This window comes from Ambystoma mexicanum, chromosome 3p, assembly GCF_040938575.1.
Source record: "Ambystoma mexicanum isolate Mex_15411 chromosome 3p, UKY_AmexF1_1, whole genome shotgun sequence".
Taxonomy (NCBI): domain Eukaryota; kingdom Metazoa; phylum Chordata; class Amphibia; order Caudata; family Ambystomatidae; genus Ambystoma; species Ambystoma mexicanum.
The window spans coordinates 886,352,584-886,377,254 of NC_090925.1; the positions used below are offsets into that span (position 1 = coordinate 886,352,584).

General features: G+C 46.2%; 1 protein-coding gene across 2 annotated transcripts in view; it reads right to left on the reverse strand.

The window, feature by feature from the left end:
* The window catches only part of MTCL2 (microtubule crosslinking factor 2), a 524,903-nt gene that overhangs the window by 112,272 nt on the left and 387,960 nt on the right, over positions 1–24,671 (reverse strand). Inside the window, exons 6-9 of one of the 2 annotated variants that reach the window (XM_069652110.1) lie at positions 23,685–23,837; positions 5,893–6,018; positions 3,546–3,776; positions 1,853–1,957 (exon numbers count right to left, since the gene is read on the reverse strand). In XM_069652110.1, the coding sequence (XP_069508211.1) occupies positions 1,853–1,957; positions 3,546–3,776; positions 5,893–6,018; positions 23,685–23,837 (615 nt within the window). The remainder of the gene's footprint in view (positions 1–1,852; positions 1,958–3,545; positions 3,777–5,892; positions 6,019–23,684; positions 23,838–24,671) is intronic. The other variant, XM_069652111.1, reaches the window with a different exon arrangement.

The following is a 24,671-nucleotide window of genomic DNA, read 5'->3' on the forward strand; positions in this document are numbered from 1 at the left end:
TCCTGATCCGAATCCTCCCCTTCTTCATAAATAGATGATAAGACTCTGGAGTGATCAGGTCTGGTATGAATCCCATTTCCAGAGCAGAAGGGGCCAAATTCGTCATGATTGGCTGAGAAAACGTTGACGTCGTCGACGCGGACGTTAAAGGCTTCGAAGCCATCAAAAAAGGCATCGAGAAAGGTGGTAGAGGCCTCGATGAACCCGAGAGTATCGGAATTCTACTCGAGGTTGTCGACGACATTCTCGTGATCGAGGCTCTGTGTATGGCCACAGGCTGTGAGGTGGCCGTGGGTTTGTCCTTTCTCGACGTCGAAGACGGCATCGACTCGACTGACCTGTGTGTCGAAGAACCTTTCGATAATGGCGTCGAAGACCCCGATCTATGCGTCGAAGGGATCTTTGACGACGGTGTCGAAGACACGACCTTGCCTTTATTCGAGGGTTTGTGACGCTCTCCAGTGGCTTCTTTCACCGGGTGCTGCGACTCGCTGTGTTTTCATTTTTCGGGTCTTTCACCCAAAGTATCACCCTCAGCAGTGTTCGAGGGGGTCGAGGCCGCTTTCTCGAAGACGCTAGGCATCTTTTTCCAATACTCCTCCCACTCAGCCTGAGAGCTATGTTTTGTGGGGCAGGAGACCCTTTTCGGGGAAACGGAAGAAGAAGACGAGGAAGGGGATCTTCGACGTCTCTTTTTTGAATGCTTAGATCTCGAAGAGTGATGGGAACTGCTTCGAGACCTAGAACGAGAATTTCTTTTGTGATGGCGAGGAGACGAATGTCTCGACTCCGCCGAGGAAACTTTCGAAGAAGTTTTAACTGCCTTACCTCTCTCGAGCTTCCCCTTACGCTCCTTCAAGGCTTTCACCGTCATGGGCATGCAGTCCTCGCACTCCGAACAATGGTGCTCGATTCCCAGGCACCACAAACAGATCCTGTGAGGATCCGTCAACGACATTTTCTTTCCACAGTCTCGACATTTTTTGAAGCCGGACCGTGGAGTCGTCGGTTCGGGTGAGGAAGCCATGGTATTCACGAGGAATAATGAAGTATATTTGACTGAAGAACTGAGCAACGATATTTCGAGGCCCCATGAAGCACAGAAAAACGGAACTGTGCAAAGGACACTGCGCGAGTCTATTTATACGCGTGATGACGTCAGCGCCGATACAGAGGCCGTCGAGGGACATCGGCTTGAGGGACGTCGGCGCGCAGCACCCTCTACTGAAATTTCTTTCCGAGGCCAGCAAGCTGGGAGATGATCTATCAAAGATAAGGAATACGTCGGAGGACACAATCCCTTCGAAATAAGAACTCCTTTGTGTACACACAATATGCATTTCTCGAGCCATAGAACACTTTGGACATTAGTCAGTGAGGATTAATCACAGAGCCTGTTTAACGAAAATTAGAAATTGCATGCTAGCTGGTGTGAGATGACAGAGACCTGGCCATTAAACAACTCCTATACACTTTCACTGAGCTGTACTAGTAATGACTATATTGTAAACGGTAAACAAAATTGCCCATGGTAGTCCAGCCGAGATTGAAAGGAAATCTAATATCGGTTGTAATCATTTAAGAACACCAAGTCATGCATGCTCCTTTCTACTGGTTTCATATATTAATTACTGGGAAGCAGCGTAAGTAGGCAAGGAATGATACCATAGGTGTCACAAACCAGCTGATTACTTTTCCCATTTAACTAAGGGCCTTTTATCATTTTATGCAAGTTAAAAACCATAGCAATCTTTTACACAAACAAAAAAACCCGAAAACCAACAGTTGAGACTCTACAAGAGCGTAAGGTGCATTTCATATCTGTATATAAAATGGCTTTTCAGCGGCTTACCATATTCTGTGACCAGCTTTCCCCTTCTTTGCGCTTGGCATTGATTTGCTGAGGGTTCAACTCCTCCTCTTCAATCAGCAAATAGAGTTCTTTTATGCTGTTTACCTGAAACGGCCAATCAACATACTTAACATATAGGTGTTAATAAAAAAGTAAATCACTTTACCATATCACACTGCAACCTACCCACTCACTCTGCTCCATCACAGTATTATGCTGCCACACCATTCAGGACATTGCGCTCCATCACAGAATGCTTTGTTTATCGAGGCTTTTTGCGAACAAATCGACTCTATGCGAAACCACCCACCCCGTTATAGGGGACTGCGACACATTATCAGCAGACATAATGCCAAGCTACAATGTTGAGGGAACAGGACCCACCTCTCTTGCTTCGAAAGGAGACCTGGACTACCACCATCTGACTCAATGTGGAGCACAGTGGGCTTGTAGCGGCATGCAAGAACACCATAAAACACCTCAAGTGAGTAAATAAATCTCACAGCCCTCACTTGAGTCAATTGCAATATCACGCTGCCGCCTCACTTAGCCTAATCACAGCGTCACACTGCCTCCCCACTGTGCTTCACCACAGATAGATCACAGAATCACCCTAACCGGTCCCTCAGCTCAATCGCAGGGCCCTGCTTCCCTGCTTGCTCCACTTCATCACAGCATTACACTACCCCACACTCTGACTGTTTGCAGGATCATCAAGCTGTCCTTCATTGAGGTTTATCTGTTTTGTGGTGCTGATTACACAACACCATCACATTACGGTATTGCCTCCTCACTGAGATCGACTGCCACATTACGCTGTACCAGCAATCAGCTCATCCCAGTATTCTAATGTTCCTCACTATGCTACATCGTGAAATTAAGCTACCTCTTCACTCACGTTCCATGGTTTTCCACACTTGTGTTCCGCATATCAAGATACACGGTCAACATTCCCAGGAATTAATTGTCTAAGAATCATTGCTCTCAATATCCAAATTTGTTTCACATCATGCTCTTAGCATGAAAAACATCATGATGCTGAAGTCAGGATGATCAACTGAAAATATACAAGACAAAGTACAATTAATCAAATGATCCAGTTAATCGAATTAGCCTTAGTACACCTAAACTACATGCCCTTGTCCTCTGATTTGGTGACCAGGCTAACCTAAATAGCACAAGATATGAGGGAAAGAGGGTTGGAGTGCGTTGCACTGGGACAAACATGAACTCTTTTGCTGCATAATAAGTGTGCTGGTATTCATTCTTACTGCCATAAAGAACTCTGGCCATTGCCCTTGTGAAGATCAGGTTTGCCAGGCATCTGCTTTCAGTGAAGCGGAAACTTCCTTTGCCTGGATCACACATGGATCCCTCACAATGGGTGATACAGTTTTTGCAGCAATGGTCTGCGGCATTAAGCCCATGTTTAGGAAGGCTGTTTCGGGGCAGGGTCCAAGCCAAATTTGCCTTTTTAGCCAACTTATTCTCAGCAACTGAATCAGGTTTGACAAGATTGTAGATAATTGTACTTGTTTTGTGAGAGGCCTGGGATCATTTTGTCCCCATCTTGGACGATGGAGGCTAATGGTTGGATCACAGATTCTGAGTTCTAGGACTCATATGTTTCTCGAGTTTGTTTTTGTGCTGTGAGAGAGAAGAGTTCCTTGAACAGATATCGTGGTCACTGTACCTCCAGAAAGTCGTTGTCCTCGTTGGGTAGGATTTTCCCTTGGCGCCAGCGCTTCAAGAACCACTTGAGCTTCATGAAGAGTAGAAGGAAGTTCTGCTTGAACTGCTGCGACTCCTGCACCAGCAGGTTCTTCTCCTGGCTCCAGAACTTCTGCTCCAGCCGTCTCTGAAGATTCAGACTCTGCAGCTCGAACTCGCGCCTGAGAAGGGCCTTCTGGTGGTCTTCTTTCAGCTGTGGACAAGCAGTGAAAAAACAATCAGCCTTGCTAGCCCTTACCAAAACAAGAACAGGATATCAACTAGATACACCACCAAGAAAGAGTGCTTGGGCCATTCCCAGTTGTGTGCCCTGCCTGAAAAAACGAACACAGTGGGTTATGTGCAATGTATGGTCTCCCTAGCCTGTTCGCTGGGGAACCTTACCAGGCCTAGCCATCCATCTCAGAGACTTGCTCTGTATGAATCACTAAGCCTGCCCAGTGCCCTCTCCCTTTCTATACTCCCCAAGCTAACCTAGTGCTGTTCTCCATTTGAAGTAAATAGATTCCCCAGGGGCCTGTCGTGTATGAAACACCTACTAGCCTGTGCCATGTTTGTGTCACCACACGTGACCAGTACTGCACCCTGTGTTAATTGCCTAAACTGCACAGTGCTGTCCGTATATTACAGCCTGCAAAGTGTTGTGCTTAATCTGGACTTCCTCATCTACTCGGTGCTGCACTCTTCCTGGACCAACCAGGCTGTCCATTGTTGTACTCTGTAAACCACCGTTGACTTATATGGCTGACCTACATATGTAGGAGCCCGCCCACACCTAAGGCTGCACTTTCATTCAAGGCAAACCAAGATGCCATGCGGTCAATAGTACAAAGGGAACGGTCCTCACAAAACTGAAATGCCTCTGTAAGATATTGCTGGTTAGTGAGCATTATTTATTTGAATGTGTGCAAAATAAACATGTCCCTGCTACCTAGCCACATGACATGGTGCTGTCCTTCAGTGATGGCCCTTCATGAAACTCTAGAGAATTCGGGCAAAAAGTTATGCCAAGCTTGCAGACAGTTGTGCGCCCCGAGAGAATACCATGGATACCCATAACTTACACACACAACCTACTACACCCACGGCCTACAGGCAACTGCCACCCGAGATCTACGTTAAAGCTGCTGCCTGCAAAACACCTGTGGTTAATAGCTCAATAATTGGAGATGAAGGTTTATAATTGTGCTGAACCAAGTATATATTTTCTTCGCGATATTACGAAAATTAATGAAGATTTTCTTTTAAAAGGCTTTCCTAAAAAATGAAAGTAGATTTCCTCGATACGTGTTTCACTGCCTTCCATGGCAGCTTCTTCGGGGGGATAACAATTTCGGTCTATAATATGCATACCTCAAATGAAACGTCAACATGAAATTCTAAGTTTCCCGATAGTTTTGTCAGAGCAGCAAGGCAGCACCTGGGTTTTCATCGAGAAAAATAGCCTGAACCTCTAAGAGCGGGCCTGGATAAAGCAAAATAAGAATATTGTGTCCGTCGCCTAACACCATCACCACAAAACCTATTTCAACAAGCGCAGGTATGAGCACAATATGCCGATACCGAAAAGACACACCTAATGTCTGCCAAAAAGGGGTTTAGTAAAACGCCTATTCTAAAGCGCACAACTGTTGACTCCTGTTAACTCGAGCACTAGCACTTGCCCATAGACCATAGAACATGCATGGCCAACAGCAAACCCACGAAGCCCCCCCCCCAGTACCCTGAAAGTCCACACTACCAATATAATCATCAGTGCCCACCAAATGCCCAAGGTACGCATCTTACAACGTCTCCTCCAGAGTCCCCTGTGTATTTTGCAACCCTGCGAATCCTGTAGTGCCTGGTACTACTACAAAAGTTCAGTAGGTTCAATGCACACTGCAGAGATTTGTATGAATCCCAACAGACCTGCCTCAACCCTTTGTCCTTTCGATGTTCGTAAAACGAGTAACAATTTTGAAAGCGTAATAATAATTGCATGCCGAAATATTCTAAGTAAAGTTCTTCAAATAAAACTCTAGATCGAGAGAAGATTATTCTTGCTGTGGTCCCCTGCAGGGGTGTTGCTAGCTCTGGAAAAGATCAGGGGTTAAGCTAATGTCGGGACTGGCAGGACTCAGGGCTAGGTAGCTTTTTGTTTGTAGCACCTGAGCTTCTATCCAGGGCTACAACCAAAAGACCCGGGGGCTATAGCCCCCTCAGCCCCCCCCCTAGCAACGCCTCTGCTTCCACCATACACGCTCCACACTAGCCCCTGGTGTCGTCACAGTGTGCACCCGCCCCACTGGACCGCCTATCTCAGTGACCTGGAGGAGTTTCTGGTTGAAGGTCTCAGGCTCCTCTTTCCGCATTTGCCGCTCCTGCGTCAGCTGCTCCTGTAGCCCTCGGATGCTGTCATTGGCTTCGGAGAGGACGAGCTGCAGCTCTTTGATCTGGTGAGACAATCAGAAGACAGAGAAAGAGTGATGCAATCACCCACTGCCATAACAGAACTCAAGAAGCCCTGGAACATTTATCAAACAGACACCACTCAAGACATAGTGGCTAGGCAGAAATACAATGACAAAAAAAGAACAGAACAGCTCAAGCAACAGTGCAACAGTAACCTATGAAATGGTACGACAACAACACACTAACGTACAGCAATGAGTGACAACAACCCATCAATTTATGGCAGAGTAAGTCAAAATTGAAGAACTGACAGCACGGTGTAACAACATCACAGCAAACCATGGGAGGATGCAACAAAAACATCACTCGCTAAGGGATGGTTCTAGAACAGCACATTTATTTATTTATGGGATTGTGTAAAAACAAAAATAGCCTATGGGATGCTGTCCCAATAACTCATGATATATTACATCATCACCACCAGTTATGGGAAAGTGAGTGCACAACACAGCAATTCACGAAATATTGTGACCCCAAGACAACTCGTGGAATTCTGTGCCTTTAAGTAATGTGATAGTGTGAAGAGACCACAACAACAAAACGGCAACTAAACAGAAAGGTAGTAATGTCACAAGTCACGGGCTAACCTGCTAATTATCAGAGTGTGCACTATATGTGCAAACTATGGACTAATCACTGAATGCAGTTTTAAGGACCCTGGAAAGGAGGATATCTGGAGCTTTTATTTTTAGATCTGTTAATCTCAGGGGAACTTGTATGTTCCGGAGACCACATCTAGAGAATGCTAAAGATGTGTCAGGAACAGTCTATGTGAGCGGAATAAATGGTGCAAGATCGGCTTTATGTCATCTGTAGAGTCTGTAAGAAGGGGTGCCAGTGCCAGAGATGTGACTGAAGACAGTTAAACCCCAAGGGGGCAGAGCACATGCAGGTCATAGTAAAGGGAAGGGAGCTCCTAGAGAAACAAGTCATCAGCACAGAGGTAATGCAGGCAGTGGGCAAGGGGGAGAAGAGACATGATCGAGAAATGGAACAGATGCAACCGTTTCAGCTGCAAAGGAGCCAGAAGCATTCAGAGATGTTACCAAGGAATTACAAGAAATAGATTTAGTCAATAGTCATTCTGGGCATCAATGAAACATTGAACACGAGTAATAGCAGAGCTGACCTTAACAATGACTGAAAGTGAGTTGACGCTTTATGAATATTGAAATCATTCGGAGCAATAACTGTAGATTTCAATCTCGACTGGTCTTCGTCACCCTTATACCATCTATGATCTGACAGTGATGCTGAGCACATCATCCCTCCCTCACTCATCTCTTTTGCAAAGCCCCCTCTACTACTGGCTCCAGCTTTACTGATTGCTGAATCTTCTGCCTTCACCAGCATGATCAGTGAATATGAAGGGTCAATACCTGGTCTCTGCACATTCAGCCTCAAGCCCCTCCTCCGAAGCCTCAACCCTGGGTGCACTGCTAGATGCCAGATTATATTTTGTCCTGGGGTTTTATTTCCTGCTTTTTAGAATGTGTTCGGGAACCCTCCCAGAGGTGCACTTGCAGCTTTTCTGTGATCCCTTTCCTTTTGGTAAACATAGGCTGCTCATTGTGAGCGTGTCAGCCCATGGGCATCGCTTCCTGCGTTAGGGGTATGCCCAAATTGGCACAGATGTGTGCCCTTGTGTGTTGCGGTGGGAGGGGTCTGGTCAACATGAAAGGTGAATCCAATTTCTGGTACGTTCTGGATTGACACACATGTTCATTAAACTTTAAGAGAACACTCTAGATATTTCCAGAACCAACCACTAAATGACAAGAACATATGAAACAGCGTGTGAATCTTGAAAAGGTTCCTGCTACAAACTGGCTGTGAAGCCTGTTCCATATTTCAGTCATAGTATTTTCAAATGCATACCTAAATGCCAATTTTCCAGATAACGTCTTGGAGGTGGGATCGCCTAAACACCCTTCTGATTGAAATAATTCCTATAATACAACGATTCAGTTCCAGGCGGGTAAGCCACTCAGCACCGGCATTCCGAAAACTGTTCTTGCAAAGAAAGGTCCTTAATAGACAGTTTTTGGATAACACCTTTTTTTATAATATTATGCATGTGACGCAACAACAACAGGCTGCTTGCACTTGACTGGGCCCTAGCTATGTACAGCACATAGAGGGCAAACATGCCCTCTCCATGTGTAGCACTCATGTGTCAAAACCGCTATGCTGGCCTAACCAAGGTGTGCAGAGCTTTTAAGTGTACGATTTGAAGATGTATTGCCTTTGGCAATGAAGAGACTTGTTTCTGTAACTCACAGTAGACAGTTATACCATCACAACTGCCCACGCACTGTAGGTCATGAACGGTACCGGGGTGTGTGCCCCAGCAGTGGTATTTCAGAGCTAGACCAATTGAGACAGAAAACAAGCGTTCTGAAAACCAATCAAACACAGGCCACATTCAGAGTATTGTGTTCACTCTAGGCTACCCTGTACATCCGGTGACAAGGAGTCAGGCCACCACACTGGAGGGAAGAGAACGCCTGGGTTATGAGAAGATCAAGCATGTGGGTCTTCATTCTTCCCAAAAGAAGGTCGATAGCGAATTTGATAACCTTGCGAAAGTGGACAGATAGCTCCTATTCTTACAAATAATAGGGAACCTGTTTGGCCTACAACAATAGATGAAATGCATGTTTATCTATGGCTGGAAGAAAAAAGGCTTCATCACTGCACAGAGAAGGCTTTTGCTACAGAGAGATCTCTTAAACTATGCAGCAAGATCTCTTTAGATGTGGTACCTGAGGCCTTGTCTAGGTTTGTAAGTCAGATTGGATAAACTCTTGGCGAGTTAGATCATCGGCGTGCACTACATTTCTGCTAGTATACAAGGCACAGCTAATGGTTGCAGTTACATTCCTTTAGTATTATCTAGTAGCTACCCACCAATTAGACGATAGTACACTACGTAATCAGAGTAACTTTATTGATATTGTCATTTTGCATATAATTGCAGGTTTATTATGGTTTGAAAACAGCCTGACACGTGTTTCGAGCGAAACACGTGTCAGGCTGTTTTCAAACCATAATAAACCTGCAATTGTAGCAGTTTGTAGTATTTTTTGGTGTCGGCGCAGCAAGACTGGAAACCCCCCCTTCTTTGTTTCGTATTTCACAGTGGTATACCTGGGCAAGGTATCCTCAACATCCAGTCCACTGCAGCCCCCCGTTTACCTAATTTATGGTGCAAGCGCATCGTTCTACTTTTGGTTTGTTTTGCCCACCCACTTTTCCAGTCATTTTGCATATATATCTTCATATGATATGATAAGATATGATAGGTTATTTATAATGTGCTTAATACCCAGAGGTTTCTAAGCGCAGACCCGGGGAGCGAACCTGTGGTGCTCGTATTCGTCTTGCTTCAAAGGCGAGCACGTTGCCCCTGAGCTATCCTCCCGAGGATGCGCATATGTTGGGATTCTTTGATATCCCAAAAATATATGCTAAAAAGGGCGGGGGAATAGTAAAAAAAACAAGGTATTTTATTAAGCTCCACATTTCACTTTCTGCTGAGGGAAATGGCAGACTTTATGTGGAGACTTCCGTTGGTTATCCAAAACACGCACCTCTGCGGACACAACTGAATATATACATTACGAGATCAATTGCAGGCCTGGTTGGATAGAGAGAGCATGACAATGCCAGCACATATAGGAAAACAAGACTTTGATGTATGTATCATGCCACTTGGACGGAATGAGAAAAGTCCTGTACACACAGGGAGACTTTTTGGGCACATGAAGAGCATTTGAGCTTTGAATCAACTGCGCTCGGGAAACAGTGATCGATTGAAACGAATTACTTAAGAAGCATTCCTTGCTGCGTGTGCCAAGGTGGGTAGAGGCGGTGCCCAACCGACCTCATGAAAAGAAGAACGCGCAGTTCAACATTATACCAATGACACAAATGCGCAAAGAGTAATGATCGCAAAACATCCACAATGGGAAGCGATCACTTGGATTAAAACATGGCCGCGTAGGGCCTGTGTGAGCTAGTGTTGTGACGTTGTGGTGGTTTAGGCCGGTTACCAAATTCCAGATACATTGAGGACATGACAGAATTCCTTATGGCCAGTTCTTGTGTGGAACGCAAATCGAATGGGTATGTAAGTTGCATTGACAGAAGACGTTGGATTTCATACACAGAGGCATTATTATAAGTCTTAAAAGCTATTGACCTTGAAAAAGACCCAGGAAGGGTCGAAACACGTGTTGGCTGGCTCTTTAAGAATTATTCTGTATCAAATGTTATTAAAACCAACATTTTCTCTCTTATACGCGTGGTATAGCTCAATTTTGGAAAATAGTTTTTGTTTTTGGTCATCATTTTGATAATTGCTCTTTGCGCATTTGTGATATAATGTTGGACTACACCCAGGGAGACGTTACCATTATCAGGAGTCAGTGGGTGCAGGCGCATAGCTGTACGAAGAGCCAATACAGAGGGATAGCACTGAGATGGGCAGCCACGAGAAACTAGTGTATTTCTCTGAGAGCATAAAACTGGGAAGGGGATTCTATTCTGTGAAAATGGCCCGTCGAAGAACAATAAAGAAGTTAATCTCTTTGAATCTGAAGCAAGAACCAAATCCATGCTACCATAGAGCCACAGAAAGAAGGGCATTGCAGCCTTCCAAACAGGAAGCACCTGTGTGGAGAAGTTGCTCATTGTGACACAACAAGAACATCTAGTGGTACTTCAGCTGTGCTGACAAGATGCGAGCAGAATCCACCGGATTGCATCAATTCTTCTATGAAGAAATGGGAAAGAGAGAGTACTAGGAATATCACAGTTCGACCTGATTCCCAGACAGCTAAATGCCATCCCACTGAAAGTATGTCTGCTGAAACCACCAAACAGTGGACCTAGAAAGTCCTATTCCCCTCCACTTACAGAACGGGGAACAATGAGCCGCATGCAAGTGTCTAGACATGAAGCAGAAACGTCAGCTTGATCATGCTGCGCGGCAGTGGTTCTGACACGAGGGTGGCTCAGTCTGAACACTAAGTGACAAGATGTCAAATCTTATCCACCCATTGTCAGTGGTTATCTGTTTGATGAACTCACTCGAATGAGCTTGTGAGACGTCGGAGGTTTGTGAAGACCGCATACAAATTTGTCAGAAGAAACACAGGCACCAGGTGAAAGCACAGGCCGGAATCACCCCCTCCAGCCCAGAAGAGCAAAGGAAAAGAGACAAATTGAAGGTAATCCCACCATGCTTGGTGTGATGGCCTCACTGTGGTCTTAGAAAGCAGTCAGAGGTCAGGGAAACTTATCAGCCTTTCCACAGAGACTATAATCCATAAGTGGATGTTGCTACCTTCGGAGGGGCTTAGACACACTACGCACCCACCCTCCAGATAAGAGATGCACTGCTCTGTTTTACACCATACATTGGGCAAAACCTCCCAGATAAACCCAGGGAGTAAGAGATAGGCAGTTGCCAGCGCCTTGCTGCCCCCTGGACTGCTTTATTGATGTTTCCCTTAGGAGGCCTTAGCAGCACATGCCATGAAGAGAAGAGCTTCTATTTTGTTATCTCATATGAAGATGGCCTACCAGACTTTTTTAAAAACATTTCTTTTGTAGCAATTACTTGGCTCAAAGAAAGTATGCATTAAAACTTCCATGTTTTTTTTAAATGAAAATGTATTTGTACTTCTACTTCAAATAACCCAGTCGACAATTCATTTTACTCCCTTAAACCCAGGAAAAATCCTTCCAAATTCCAAAAGTATGGATAAAATACTCCCACATGAAAACATTACCGGGAGCCCTGCATGTACCCACCCTGAATATGTGAAGTTCTGCCACCTCTTGATGGTGTCATTGAAGAACTGACCAACCTTGCATGCACCTGTCCCAAAAAGGTGGGCAGCGATCGGGCAGGACCAATGGAGCTATGATTGGTGCACTTGTCCAACTGTTCCAGCATATAGCATTCCATTGCGCTGCCAGGAACCTGGAACTCGTGCACTACCACATCAAGCACTATAACCTCTAGCGGCAATAAATTAAACATTGAGCACCATCAGGCCAAAGGCACATTCCATACCTTTGCTGCTGGAAGCTGGCAGATGCTTAAAGGAGCTACCAAAAGACATGGAAATGGTCCACTGTTATATAACATGCAAGCATGGAACAGATGCCAGGGGATGTTTTGGTACAACGACTCCCCGCTTGGAGCAGGACTGAAGAGAATGCCTCAGTGCCACTACCTAACAGCCCTCCCATCATACTGGCCACAGACAATTCCATGCACCGAACTGCACATGCATGTCCTGGAAGGGAGAGAGACACCTGCTTTTGCCCTGGAAGTCCTGAACTTCGCGGCCTGTAAAATGAAGATTGGGGACTCTCGTGTCTTATCCAGCCCAGCAGGGTTAACGGTGCAAAGTAGTCCAATATCCCCCCATTGCCTCATCCTGCTAATGGGGCCTCGTCATCGAGGGTAGAGCACAACATCAGCTGAAAAAAGAAGGACCTTTCAGAGTACGGTGTTGAGGCCTTGCTAAGGCAGGTGTTCAGGGGGCGAGATCACGTCTGCAAGCCTCAGGATCCTGGAATCGGGCAAGAAACATACATCGTCTTTGCTTCTCCTATTGTGGCTGAAAGTGAACGGTGAATCAGAAATGGGGGCCTCGGCACTCTGAAAAACTGAACTATACTTGATGAATGCATAAAAACACCAAATAGAAAACAATGTACAGCTGTTCTCTATTATATTCTTACAGATTCAGAGTATACCCAGAGGTCTTTCAGTAGCACCTGCTACATCTCAGAGACTCACGAAGCAAGTAGCGGGCCTCATGAACTTACTTAAAGCACTCATCTGCTGGGATGACAAAGTGCTTCAGAAAGCTTCTGGGCAAACTCAGAACAGTGGCACATGTTTTCCGACAGCGGACAACGATTAAAGATCATTGTTGCTCAAACATACAGGAGCAGCGACTACACTATTCGGTGTGCCACAAGGCGATTTTGGATAAGTGGACTGGGGAGTCACTGGAAGGCATCCGCTAGCTGGAAAAGAAGAGTTATTCATTAGGGGAGGGAGTGTTTTCTCACCTCGTTACGTTATGTTACCTGGACTGCGACTGATACTGTTCCCCTCTGCCATTTGCATGGTCTCCAGTCACTCTGGCGGGTGAAAGACAGTGGGTAAAGTGCTTAAATGATCTGGAATTAGTGTAGCCGTCTTCGTGCATGGTTAGAAATGCTTGAGAAATAACAGCACTGAGTTCCCCTGCTTATTGTCCCATGCTCTGGAGGATTGACAAAATCCTTGTCGACTTGAGCCGTATCCTCATCTTATGTAGCAGAGTGCCTGCTTGCCTGAACCAGGTACTGAATTCCCAGCAAAAACAGGCAAAGAGAAAAAAGACCGGATACTAAATATCCATGCAAATACCAAAGAGATATTTACCTTGTACTCAGCGCGTATGAAGGCAAAGGGCACTTATTCAAATATTGCAAAGAAACCACAGGCTACTTTTGGCACTGTATGGGAATTTCCAGAAAGGGGGACGCAGTCCGGCTGCCTGGCATCGGCATCCAGTGGAAAGCAACTATCTGAGAGGACTTACCTAGATTTGCCCCAGAAACATTCTATAAGGAGTTAGGCCAGGAAATCTGGACTAGACAAGCCTTCAACAACAGCAGCCCCAGCTCCACCTGCTTAACAGACAGCGAAGTGTCAGAAATGTGGACCCTGCACGTGTGTCTGCAACAAGAGGATTTCCGTAAACCTGTATTCCGAACCTACAAGCCCACTCCGAAGGCTAGTGGGCCCTACCTTCTGGCAGTCACAACCTTACTTCGCAGGCAAACAGGGAAAGAGCCTAATCCAGAGGTGTGTCCTATGAAGACACATTTGGTAGGTCTAGGGAATCGTCGATGCATAATGTCCAAGAACTCAAATACCTTGCAAATGGGGGATGTTGCTGCTCCTCCTGGAGAGGAGAGCCTTAAAGTGTAGTATGTAAACGTCAGTTGTATTTGTAGTTCTCGGACTGTTGGGAATAAATGTGTGCTCGCATGTTACTCACTGAGATGCTGTATAGTTCTAGAAAGGGTGGACAGTGAAGTATGTCTCTGTTCTCAGAAGGTGAGGTGCTTACCTAGCTGTAGGAGGATTTAGGGGCAGCTACCTACAATTATAAGGGAGACCTCAGGTATCACCGTCCTGCCACTGCCACCTCGCAGGTAGTCAGGAAACCCCCGCAATCTGTTTGGAGGTACATCAGCAGAGCAGAGAGGGCAGTGGAGGTTCCTTGCCTCTCCAACAATTCAAGTGTGACTTTCAAGGCCCTCATCGACACTCTGATGACCGCCTGGGGTAAGGGGAAAAGACTACACTAAGTCAAGGAAACGTTTTGGCATCATTTAGTTAGGCTGGGGCCCTTTGGGAAAGTTTCTGGTGAGAAGCTCTGCTGTTTCCTCAGGTGGAGCTATTGAAAACAAAACTGAACCCCATCACAATCCAAACCACATGAAACATAGGGTTACATCCCTCTTAATATCATAAAATCCAGAGCAAGATATACACAGCAAGGGCAGACTAAAACCCCACAAAATAGAATTGATTTCAAAGTGCTCCACTCTGGTAACCTAAGTGCTCCACTTCTCATTCTCCTCGATCTTTCTTCTGCTTTTGGTACGGTCAACCATGCCATCCAGCTTAGTCGCCTCTGTGATAACCAGGGAATCACTGATCAGGCCCTGGCCTGGCTGACCTCCTTTCTCACTGATCGACTCTCTAAGGTCCTGCTGGGGTCCTTCCTCTCTTCTATCTCTCTCTCTCTACCTGTGGTTTACCCCAGGGGACTAACCTTTCTCCATGGCTTTTCAACCAATAACTGCCACCTCTTGCCCACCGAATCATTGCTCTCTGCTGCAACTTTCAATGTTATGTCGATGACACCCAGCTCTCTTTCAGGCTCCCCACGACCGTCTCTACTCCTTCTCTTATTTCAGACGGTTTGCAATATAGGAACACCAGCTCCCTCCTTTCCTCTCTCTCTCTGGCCGCCCACTCTAGGCCCTCTTCCTGCTCCTACCTGTGAGGCTAAGAACCTTTGGGTCATCTTAGACTCCACCCTCTCCTTCTCTACTCACATCCCTGACGACTCTAAGAAGTCAAACTATCAGCTGCACCGCCTCAGAGGTATTTTTCTTTTCCTCACTTTCTCCCAGAAGCTCACTGTCTCCAGAGGATCACTGGTCCTCTGTAGGCTGGACTATTGCAACAGCCTCTTTCTAAATCATCCTGCCTCTACTCTCCGTCCTCTACAACACATCCAGAACAGGACTGCGAGACTTGTCATTAGCTTCGAGCCCAGGGATCGTATCTCTCCATCTATGAAATCCCTTCATTTGCTCCCAGTGGCAGCAAGGATCAAGTTCAAGACCCTCTGCATCGTCCACAAGGCTTTCTGGTGCCTGGGACCGCACCACCACCAACTCTCACTTCCTAACCATCTCCCTTCTTGAGCTCTCTGCTCATCCACCTCCAACTCTCTGAGGGTCAGTCGCTTTTCCAAGCAGAGAGTTGGGGGAAGATTTCTATCTTCGCTGGGGCCTCCCTCTGGAACCGCCTCCCTGCCTCTCTCAAACTTGAGCAGAACCACTTCTGGTTCCAGAAGCAACTCAAGACTTTCCCTCTTTACTCTTTTTTCCCTCTTCCCTCCCCCGTTGATGACCCATCTGCTCCATGCACTGGTCACCTGGCTACCCTCTGAACTTGGGGCCAGATCCCTGCATATCCAATTGCACCTCATACAGCCTCTTCGCTAGCCCAGTACTTGTGGTCTGTATCTGTACCCCTACAGACCCTTCTCTCTGGACTTATGAGCCACCCGTTGGCTTCACCTTCTGACTTACCTGCACTATCTCCATCACTCCCTTCCTGGGTAAACTCATGGAGAAACTGGCTATCTCTCAGCCGACCCTATTGGTTGCTTCCATCACCATCAATCTGGATTTAGAGCATCCAGAGGCACGGAAACTGCTCTTCTGAACACCTGTGAAGACCTGCTCTCAAATCTTGACATTAACACCCCATCTGTCCTCATTCTCCTTGACCTCTCCTCTGCCTTCTACACAGTTAACCACAACATCCTGATCGCACGTCTCTGTGACATCCTGGGAATCACAGGTCATGCTCTGGCATGGTTAACCTCCTTCCTCTCTGACCGCCCGTCTCAGGTTGAACTCGGAGCCTTTCACTCGACTATCACTCTCTCAACCTGTGGTGTTCCCCAGGGATCTAACTTAGCCCCTTCGTTATTCAACATCTCTATGGCTGCCCTAGCACGGGTGATTGCCACTTTCACCTCTAACTTCCAGTGCTATGCGGATGACACGCAATTATCTTTCAGGCTACCCTCAGCCGCCTCCTCCTCCTCGCTCATAGCTGAATGTCTGCTATTCAGTCATGGTGTGCTGCAAACAACCTCTGCCTCAATGCCACTAAGACTGAGATCGTTTGCATTGGGAACCCTGCTCCCGCTTTCCCACTCTCACTCTGGCCAGCCTCCCTTGGCCCTGCATCTGCACCCACCTGCGAAGCAAGAAACCTTGGGCTCATCTTTGATTCCGCTCTTTCTTTCTCCTCTCACATTTCAGACATCTCTAAAAAGTCTATCAACTACACCTCCACATAAGTACTTTACCCTTTCCCACTTCCCCCCAGAGGCTCACTGTCTCCAAAGCCCTGGTTCTCTCCAGGCTGGACTATTGTAACAGCCTCTTCCTCAACCTTTCGTCTTCTGCCCTGCGCCCTCTGCAACGCATCCAGAACAGAACCGCAAGACTTATTCTTGGGTTCAAGCACAGGGACTGCATCTCTCCAGCGCTAAAATCCCTCCACTCCCTCCCACGTGGCAGCAAGGATAAAATTCAAGACCCTTTGCATTATTCACAAGGCCTTCTGGGGCTTGGGACCCACCTACCTTCAACGCTGCCTACCTAAATACTGTCCCTCACGAGCCCTGCGCTCATCTACCTCCAAACTTCTGCGAGTGAGCCGGTTCTCCAAGCAGAGATTTGGCGGGATATCCTTATCCTCGACAGGTGCATCCCTTTGGAATAGCCTCCCTGTCTCCCTACGTCTTAAGCTGCAACTCCTGAAATTCTGGAAACTCCTCAAGACCTTCCTCTTCTCCTCTTCCTTCTCTCTCCTTCTACCCTGTTAACCTAGTTCTCTGTCCTTTCCCTCTCTCCCTCCTATTCCTTACGGCATGCTGACTGGCTGCCTGGTGTACCTCAGAGTCTCACTGGTCCCTGGAATCCCGCCAGTCCTCTCTCACACTTGCCTCAGGGACCTTCACTCCACCCACACTCAATGCACTGAGAAATTACCCCAAGAGAGTGGCTCTCTCTGCACTTACCCCAGTCTTCAACCGACCAGGTGCACTTGATCCTGCCCTCCCTGTGACCCTCTGTGCACTTGCACAATCCGTACGCACTACGCCTGAAGATTGTCTGTCAGTTTCTCCCCTGTCTTCACCCCTAATTGTAGTGTTAAAATTGCAGAATTGCTGTAAGGCTTATTTGCTATATCTCATACTGTTAAATGTATTTTATGCAGTTACTCTGCCTGTGCAGGCTATTATCGTCTCAGATTTTCAAGGGCTCTGAGCGACTGTTGTTTTTTTCCCTATGTTCCCACATTCCTTGAGCACTTTGAAACACTTGCCTGTGTGTAGGCGCTATATAAATAAACAATACCATAACATACCACTGAGCCACCCGCTGGCTACACTCTTTGACTACCTGCACTTCTCCCTCCTCCCTCCACTTGGCACTTCTCCCCTTCCACTTCCCTGCACTTGCACGATCTGAATGACACAAGGCATAGTAAGATTGTTGTTTTGTCCTCCCTCTGTTTCACCCTCCTTGTCTTCTCACGTCTAGAAACACTTGTGTACAGACACGTTGTAAATGCCATATCATATCATAGCTAGAAAAAAATCCCTGATAAGCCATTTGTGGTACAACTGCATTGCTCCCTGAAATAGTGACCAGGACTGTCGCCTCTGGCAGGCATAAAGCAATATACATATCTTCCATGAAAAACGTCTCTCGAGATCGGTCGCTGAACGAGTCTCTATACTTTGGTGCCCACCTGTCACAGTGCATGCTACCATAACATTTCAGATCCTGATTGGATTACATCGATATTCTGATGCTGGTCAAAGTTTACGTTGCCAAGTATCTCTGTACGTTTGGTTGTAGGGGTACTCGCATCAAAAGGGGAAATCATTTGTGTCCCTTTATGCAGACACTAAATGCCAGTTCCATCTATTTTACGGCAGGTACTCAATGCATCCAGCTTCGGCAATCTCGCTGCACAAGCGAGGCACACACTCCTCCACTCCATGAATCCAATGGATGAAGCTCATTGTCAAAACTCTGCTGATGCATTAAACTACTATATACATTCTATCCTGCTTTCGGACTCAGGTTGAGGCCCCTATCTGGAGTTTTCATCTCCTCTGCCCGCAGAAAAACAATCTACTAACCGAGTTTTATAAACCTTTTAATAGCTCAAACGATTTTAAAATTGGTATTAGCAGGAACATAAAAAGCTGAACAGGGCAGTCTGTTATGTAAGAGGCATGCAGCAAGACAGCAGCAGCAGCAGTTTTCAGCGATGAAAGAGCATGTTTCAAAGGTAGATGTTGCAAAGGAGAGCCAATGCAAGTGTTTTATCCTAATTAATCGCTGTAAATATTAAAAACAGCATTGTTTTACAGTTGGAGGATTACAGTGCTAATTAGACTGTAATCTAGAGTTGTATGAAAGGTCAGGAATGGGAGAAACGAGTTCTGAGATTTGTGAGAAACCTGAGGGTATTCTCACTCCTACTCTCCCAGGATCCTCTACTCAGGTGACCAGGGAAAGGCCATTGCATTTTGGATCCTGACCCTGGGGGTGGAGAAGCGAGGATGGATCACCTGGATGGAGGGTCTTTGGGGATTGGGAGTGGGGTGCCCACAGTCAAGACATGGTATCTCCCTTTCACTATTGGCCTTTATAGGCGACTATAAAACAGCTCCCCTCGTTTCCCCACCTTTAACATCTGATAGTACAGGGACAAGGAAGAGGCGACTAAGAGTAATGAACACTCAAACTTCATTTCACCACTGTTTTTATACAGAGGAGAGAGAGCAAGAGGCCAGTGAACATTGTAATTGAAGTGTTTCAGCATTGGAGACTGGTGCAGCTTGACGAGCGACGTCTCTAGGTCCTTTCTTCTGACATCACACATCTTACATTGAGAGCTGCAAAGCTGGGTCGTCTTGTGAGATCGCTACCACTGGCATTGGGAGCAGAGTGCTGGGAATGGTAGCAGATTTGCAGACTGGGAGCAGAGTGCTAGGGCACAGAGAAACTACGTGGAGTACGCAATCGTCCCACGCTCCATCAGCTCTCAACATCCAGCAAGGTGGTAAGGCCTCACTGTTCTCACTGGGTTAGGCAAAACATCGAGCCCCGTTACCTGTTATTGAGGGTGGTGGGTGGCCCGCGAGATAATCGTGCATTTCAGGCACCCATCGGCTGATAGATTGCTGAGAGAGCTACTTTATGAGGGGTTATCAGAACAGGCTCTGTTAAAAGGACGGTCTCATTTTATTGCAGCAGTATCTGCTTAGGAAAAGGCGGCAGTGAAACGAAAAAAGAAACAGCATAACATCATTGAGCTTATAAGACCCTAGAAGCTGTGGCTTGTATAAAATTGACGTGACTTTTGACCATTAGGGATTGGTGCCCTGCCGATGCCTGGGAAGTGACAAATAAATCGAAAGTAACAAGGCAGAGGCAGATTAAGCCATATATAAAAATGCCCACCACTAGGTCCCGGAAAGCGGCAGATAAACGAAAAGGGGACAGAATCAGAAGCAGTGAAGGGTAAAGAAAAAGGATTAGGTGAAGACACTAACAGGTGTGGAATGATTACTGCTTTTTTCCACCGTGAAGCCCGAGGAAAGCACAGAGCGTGAGACCCCCCACCAAGTAGAACTAGGGAGGAAGAGCCAACAAATAACAGCAGATGGCTCAGACACAGATTTTGGCAGCATCAACAACAATTCACTACTTGCCTTATGCTATACCTTGCACGATACACTGCAATGGGGCGCTTTTAATAATAAAAGTTCAACGGAAGCACAGCAGTCAAACGTACAGTTAAATAAGTGCCTGTTACCAGTGTTGCCATCCATTCATCCGCATTTGCCAGTGCCCCCCCTTTATCATCCTTACCATCTCTTCCTACCCCACTGCTACCTCCAAACATGCAAAGAATGTCAGCTATCCAGATTACGATGGCAATGGGAGTAGGGGCAGTAAAGAAGGCAGTGGAAATCTAAACTTTACAGTACAGAGTAATGCAAGTAGTGTGGTTACGGATGGGAGCTTGGATACAGTTTACTTTGTGGTAAAGATCTTGTGGCACCATCCTGCAGGAGGTAACATCGCAGGGTGTGACCATTGAACATTTAACAAAAGCAATAGGAAAAGTCGGGACAGGTGTAAAACTTCCTTCCCACCCTGCTGTCCAGGAAACAAAAAATATTGGAAGAATATGAGATCGACGATGATTCAGACTAGGAAACAAAGGCGGACGGCAAAACGCTGCCAAAAGGGACAAATGGGCAAGAAACAGCCATTACGAAACACTAAAAAAGAACCTTTAAATTCCACAGCCAATACAGTGATTTGTTTTAAATCACGTAATTCTAGAAAGAGGGACTCCAGGTTCAGAAGAAGGGCCTTAAGGGGGCCTGGGACCTTGTCTACTTGGCTGTTAAAGGAAAAGGATCAAGACTCAATTGAAGTTGAGAGCAAGAAGTCCTGTATCTCTTGTGCGCCAATGCAGCCTAACACCAGTATGCCTTCTGGTGCTGTGTTTGCGCAAGTGGCTAGCAGAGATTAAATTGATCGGACTCACAATGCTCCAAGGTAAAAGGAGAAGATGGTTGCCGTGGTTGAATCTAAACAGGAGCTGGACATTAAGATTATTACAATTAAGATGTTACCAACGCACGCTAAAAAGGAGAGGGTTAACTGTAGAGAACTGATGAGTATTCTGCATAAAATTAATCTTCTGAGAGTGCTCAACTCTAGCGACTGAGTTTGTTGAGCCCTTAATCTGGTAAAAGTGTTTAATTACTCGTGTTAATTGTTCATTCCTGGAGATAGCGAGCTTGATACGCTCCCACCAATCCACTCTGCTAAATTTAGGCTATAATCTTGACAAAGAGGGTCTGGAGGATGTGTTTAAGGGGTGTTGTGGGAGATGCCAAAGCGGAGTACTAGAAGGGCGAAATAAAAGGGGAGTGAAGCTGCAACCTGTCAAGTGGTTGCAGGTGTATAAAGAGAGAACTGTGAAACAGCAGAGAGAGCAACAGGGAGACCTTGACATGAGGAGGCAGCCGTGGTGGGGCCTGCGAGGAAGTCAGGATGCTGGCCGATGCCCAGAGGACGTGTGGAGCACAAGGCAAGTTAAGCTGTTAGGCTACCACAGGTGCGGGGGCCTCAGTGTTGGGAAGTGTGTTGCTGATGCTGCGGGAAAGCAGGAAAGAAGAAGGGGCACCGTCCATGTCTGTGCCTGGGAAGCAGAGCCACTGGCCTATGCAGGCGAACACCTGGAGTACGATGAGGGCTCACAGAGGAGGGCCCGCCAACTGGAGAAGCAGAACGAAGGCAGCAGGAGCCACCAGAGAGGACACTGAGAACTGGCGAATGTCGGGGAGGTCACTCAAAGGTGTGGCGCCTCGAGAAGGCTGCACCTAGGTAACACACTGCCGAATAATGCTTATTGAATGCCGGACTAATGAAAACTTGGCACAAAGCTAAAATATGCATATCAAACACCGAACTGAATGAAAACACAAAATAAAGTTAAAATATGCTTATTAAATAACGGAATGAAAAATTGAAACAATGCTGAATTATATATATTGAATACCGAACTGAATAAAAACTGCATATTGAATATGGGCAACACTAATGGATGAAAGACAAAACGGAAAGTGCCCACTTGAAAGCAACCTACATAAAAGTTTTCCCGTGTGAAAGAGTGTCACAGAAAGGTGGGGCATGAACCAGACCACCACAACATAGTAAACATTATGAATAGGCACAATGCTGCAAGGCCAACCACTGGCAAAGAGGTGTGTAACACATAATGGCAAAGCCAAGAGGCTGACAAAGAGAAGTCAAGTGCAGGTGAATTTGGACACAGGGGTAAATACAGAAGGACCTGTGTGGGCTGAAGAGCCTAGGGTTCCGGGTTGCACGACGTGATGGGTGAACCATGTGGTCTGACAATTGCGCCTAGACAAGGGAGCCCTGAAGTGTGAAAGCCAAAGACATTGTGAAATATACCAAGATGAAACACTACAAGTAAGCTGGTGATGTAAACCAGAAAGAGGGTCAAGTTGGCCTGGATTTGTGTTGAACTTTGAAAGACTGAAACAGATATCAGTTGTTGCATTAAAGTCTTCGGGAAGGGAAACCTCAGACCTGAGGAACTACAAACGCTGTCTTGAGGATGGAGCCTCAAGCTCCTTTTCTTTTTGAACTGTGTTTGTTGGAACTTGGGGAAGCGAACCCCAAGGATTACGCAGAACTGTATTGCCTTGAACTTGAGAAAGGTAAGCTTGAGATTTTTGTGGAACGTTCTTGAACTTGGGGAAGGGAAGCAGAAAAGGAGGCTTAGAGCTGGAAGAAGCTCAGACTTCGTGTTGAACACAATTTCCTCGATTATTGACATCCGTACACATTGTTTAGCTTTAGTTGTGAGGGCAAGGATAGGTTTTTGGACACAGACAGACTTTGAAGTTGAACTCTTTGACTTAGACTTTCCTTAGTTTCATTCAGGTTGGAAAATCCCACCTTAGCATAGGGTACGTTAGGCCTTCTACCATCCTGACATTTGATTTAATAAACCATTTTGTTTTGAACTTTGAATCTGTTGTTCTATGTCTTGCTTCATGATGCCTTCACAGATTCCACACAGCAGATATTTGTTTTTCGGTGAAACCGGGGGTCTTGCTGCAAAAAGACTTTCAGCAAAGGCATGTTTCATTTAAATTCAACCATTGGCAAAGTTTTGTTGCACAGTAATGCAAATATAAGGATCCCAGGATTAGAAGAGGTGCAGGGTCAGGATGTGATCGAGCCGTAGGCTAGTACAACAAGAACATTATTACCAGGAACATATGCATTTACTGGACCTGACAGGTGTAGCTATGAATGACAGGAAGTGTGGCTAATTAACTTGGGAATGCAGTGCCTGGCTTCAGCAAGTACAGCAATACACTTACTGTAAGGGGTGATCTTTGGGAAAAAACGTGGACATTCTGGGTTCCCTTGCAATCTTATTTCTAATGACATTAATTTGTTGTCTTAACCCCCAGAGCTTAAGATGCTCGTCTGCCTGGGTATTGAGTTGGAAACAAATGCGAGGAGAAGTGGTCACAGTTTGTGTTGGTTTAGGAAACCTATGTGTCAAGATTGATTTTCCAGTCACCACCTATTATGGGTATAACGCTAGGGATGGTTGGCTCAAGTATCACACCTCTTCTGCATGCAAGGGGATGTGACCTACCTCATTGGCGTACGATTCATTGTCCTCATGTCTGTACATCTTGTAGCCCCGGCTCAGCTCTGCAGTCTGGTCGGTGCCGACATGTCCTCTGAACACCTCTGCGGTGGGGTATCCGCCCACGATCCGCTCGGGCAGGTCCCTAAAGTCAGGCGTCTGCATGCATGGGCAAGTGAATGAGAACAGAACACAAGATCGGGGGGAGAAAAGAAAAACAGAAAACAAAACAATGTGTCTCAGAAACAGCAAAGAACTACAGGACGAAGAAGAGGATGAAGAGGGCGAACAGCTGTGCCAGCGTGGAATACGACAGCATGGAAAACAAAAGAAAACACACAATGAGGACACACGCGGGCTGGGGTGTTTTGGAGAAGAGAGAAAGAAAGGGAAAAAAATGTGCAAACACCAGTTATGGTGCGCATGCAGTGATAGGGGGAGGGGGAAGGAGCTTTATTAATCCAGACACATGCAATAAAATAGAACTCTGAGAACCAAAGTGTGTACTTACAGCCCTCCTACTTCTGTAAAATCAAGCATTGACCTCAGGTCCACTAATTTATTAATGATCCCAAATAGGGGCCATATCCCATCAGCATGGTTTGCATCCGTAGAACATGAAAATAGGTAAAAGCCCCCACTGCCTTCTCCATCCTTGTCCTCAGACCTCTTAGGCTTGTCCCTGGTCAGGAGGACACACACCTAGGCACATTTCCCCTTAAATGCCCACATGTACACACTCCCAATCCCAGTAACCTTTTTAGTTGAATGAACTCCCATTCCATGCTCCCTCACCTGGCACTTGAGCCTAAAGACAGAAAAGTTTGTTTCATAGAAGCTGAAATGTACACCATGGGCCTAAGAGGTACGCTGCAAGATTAACGCTCACCCTTCCAGTCACCCAAGTGTATGCCTTTGCAGCAATACGATGGTTGAAGATGATAATCTTTTCGCCTTTGCAGAGAAAAGCTGATCATTAAGCGTACATGTGAC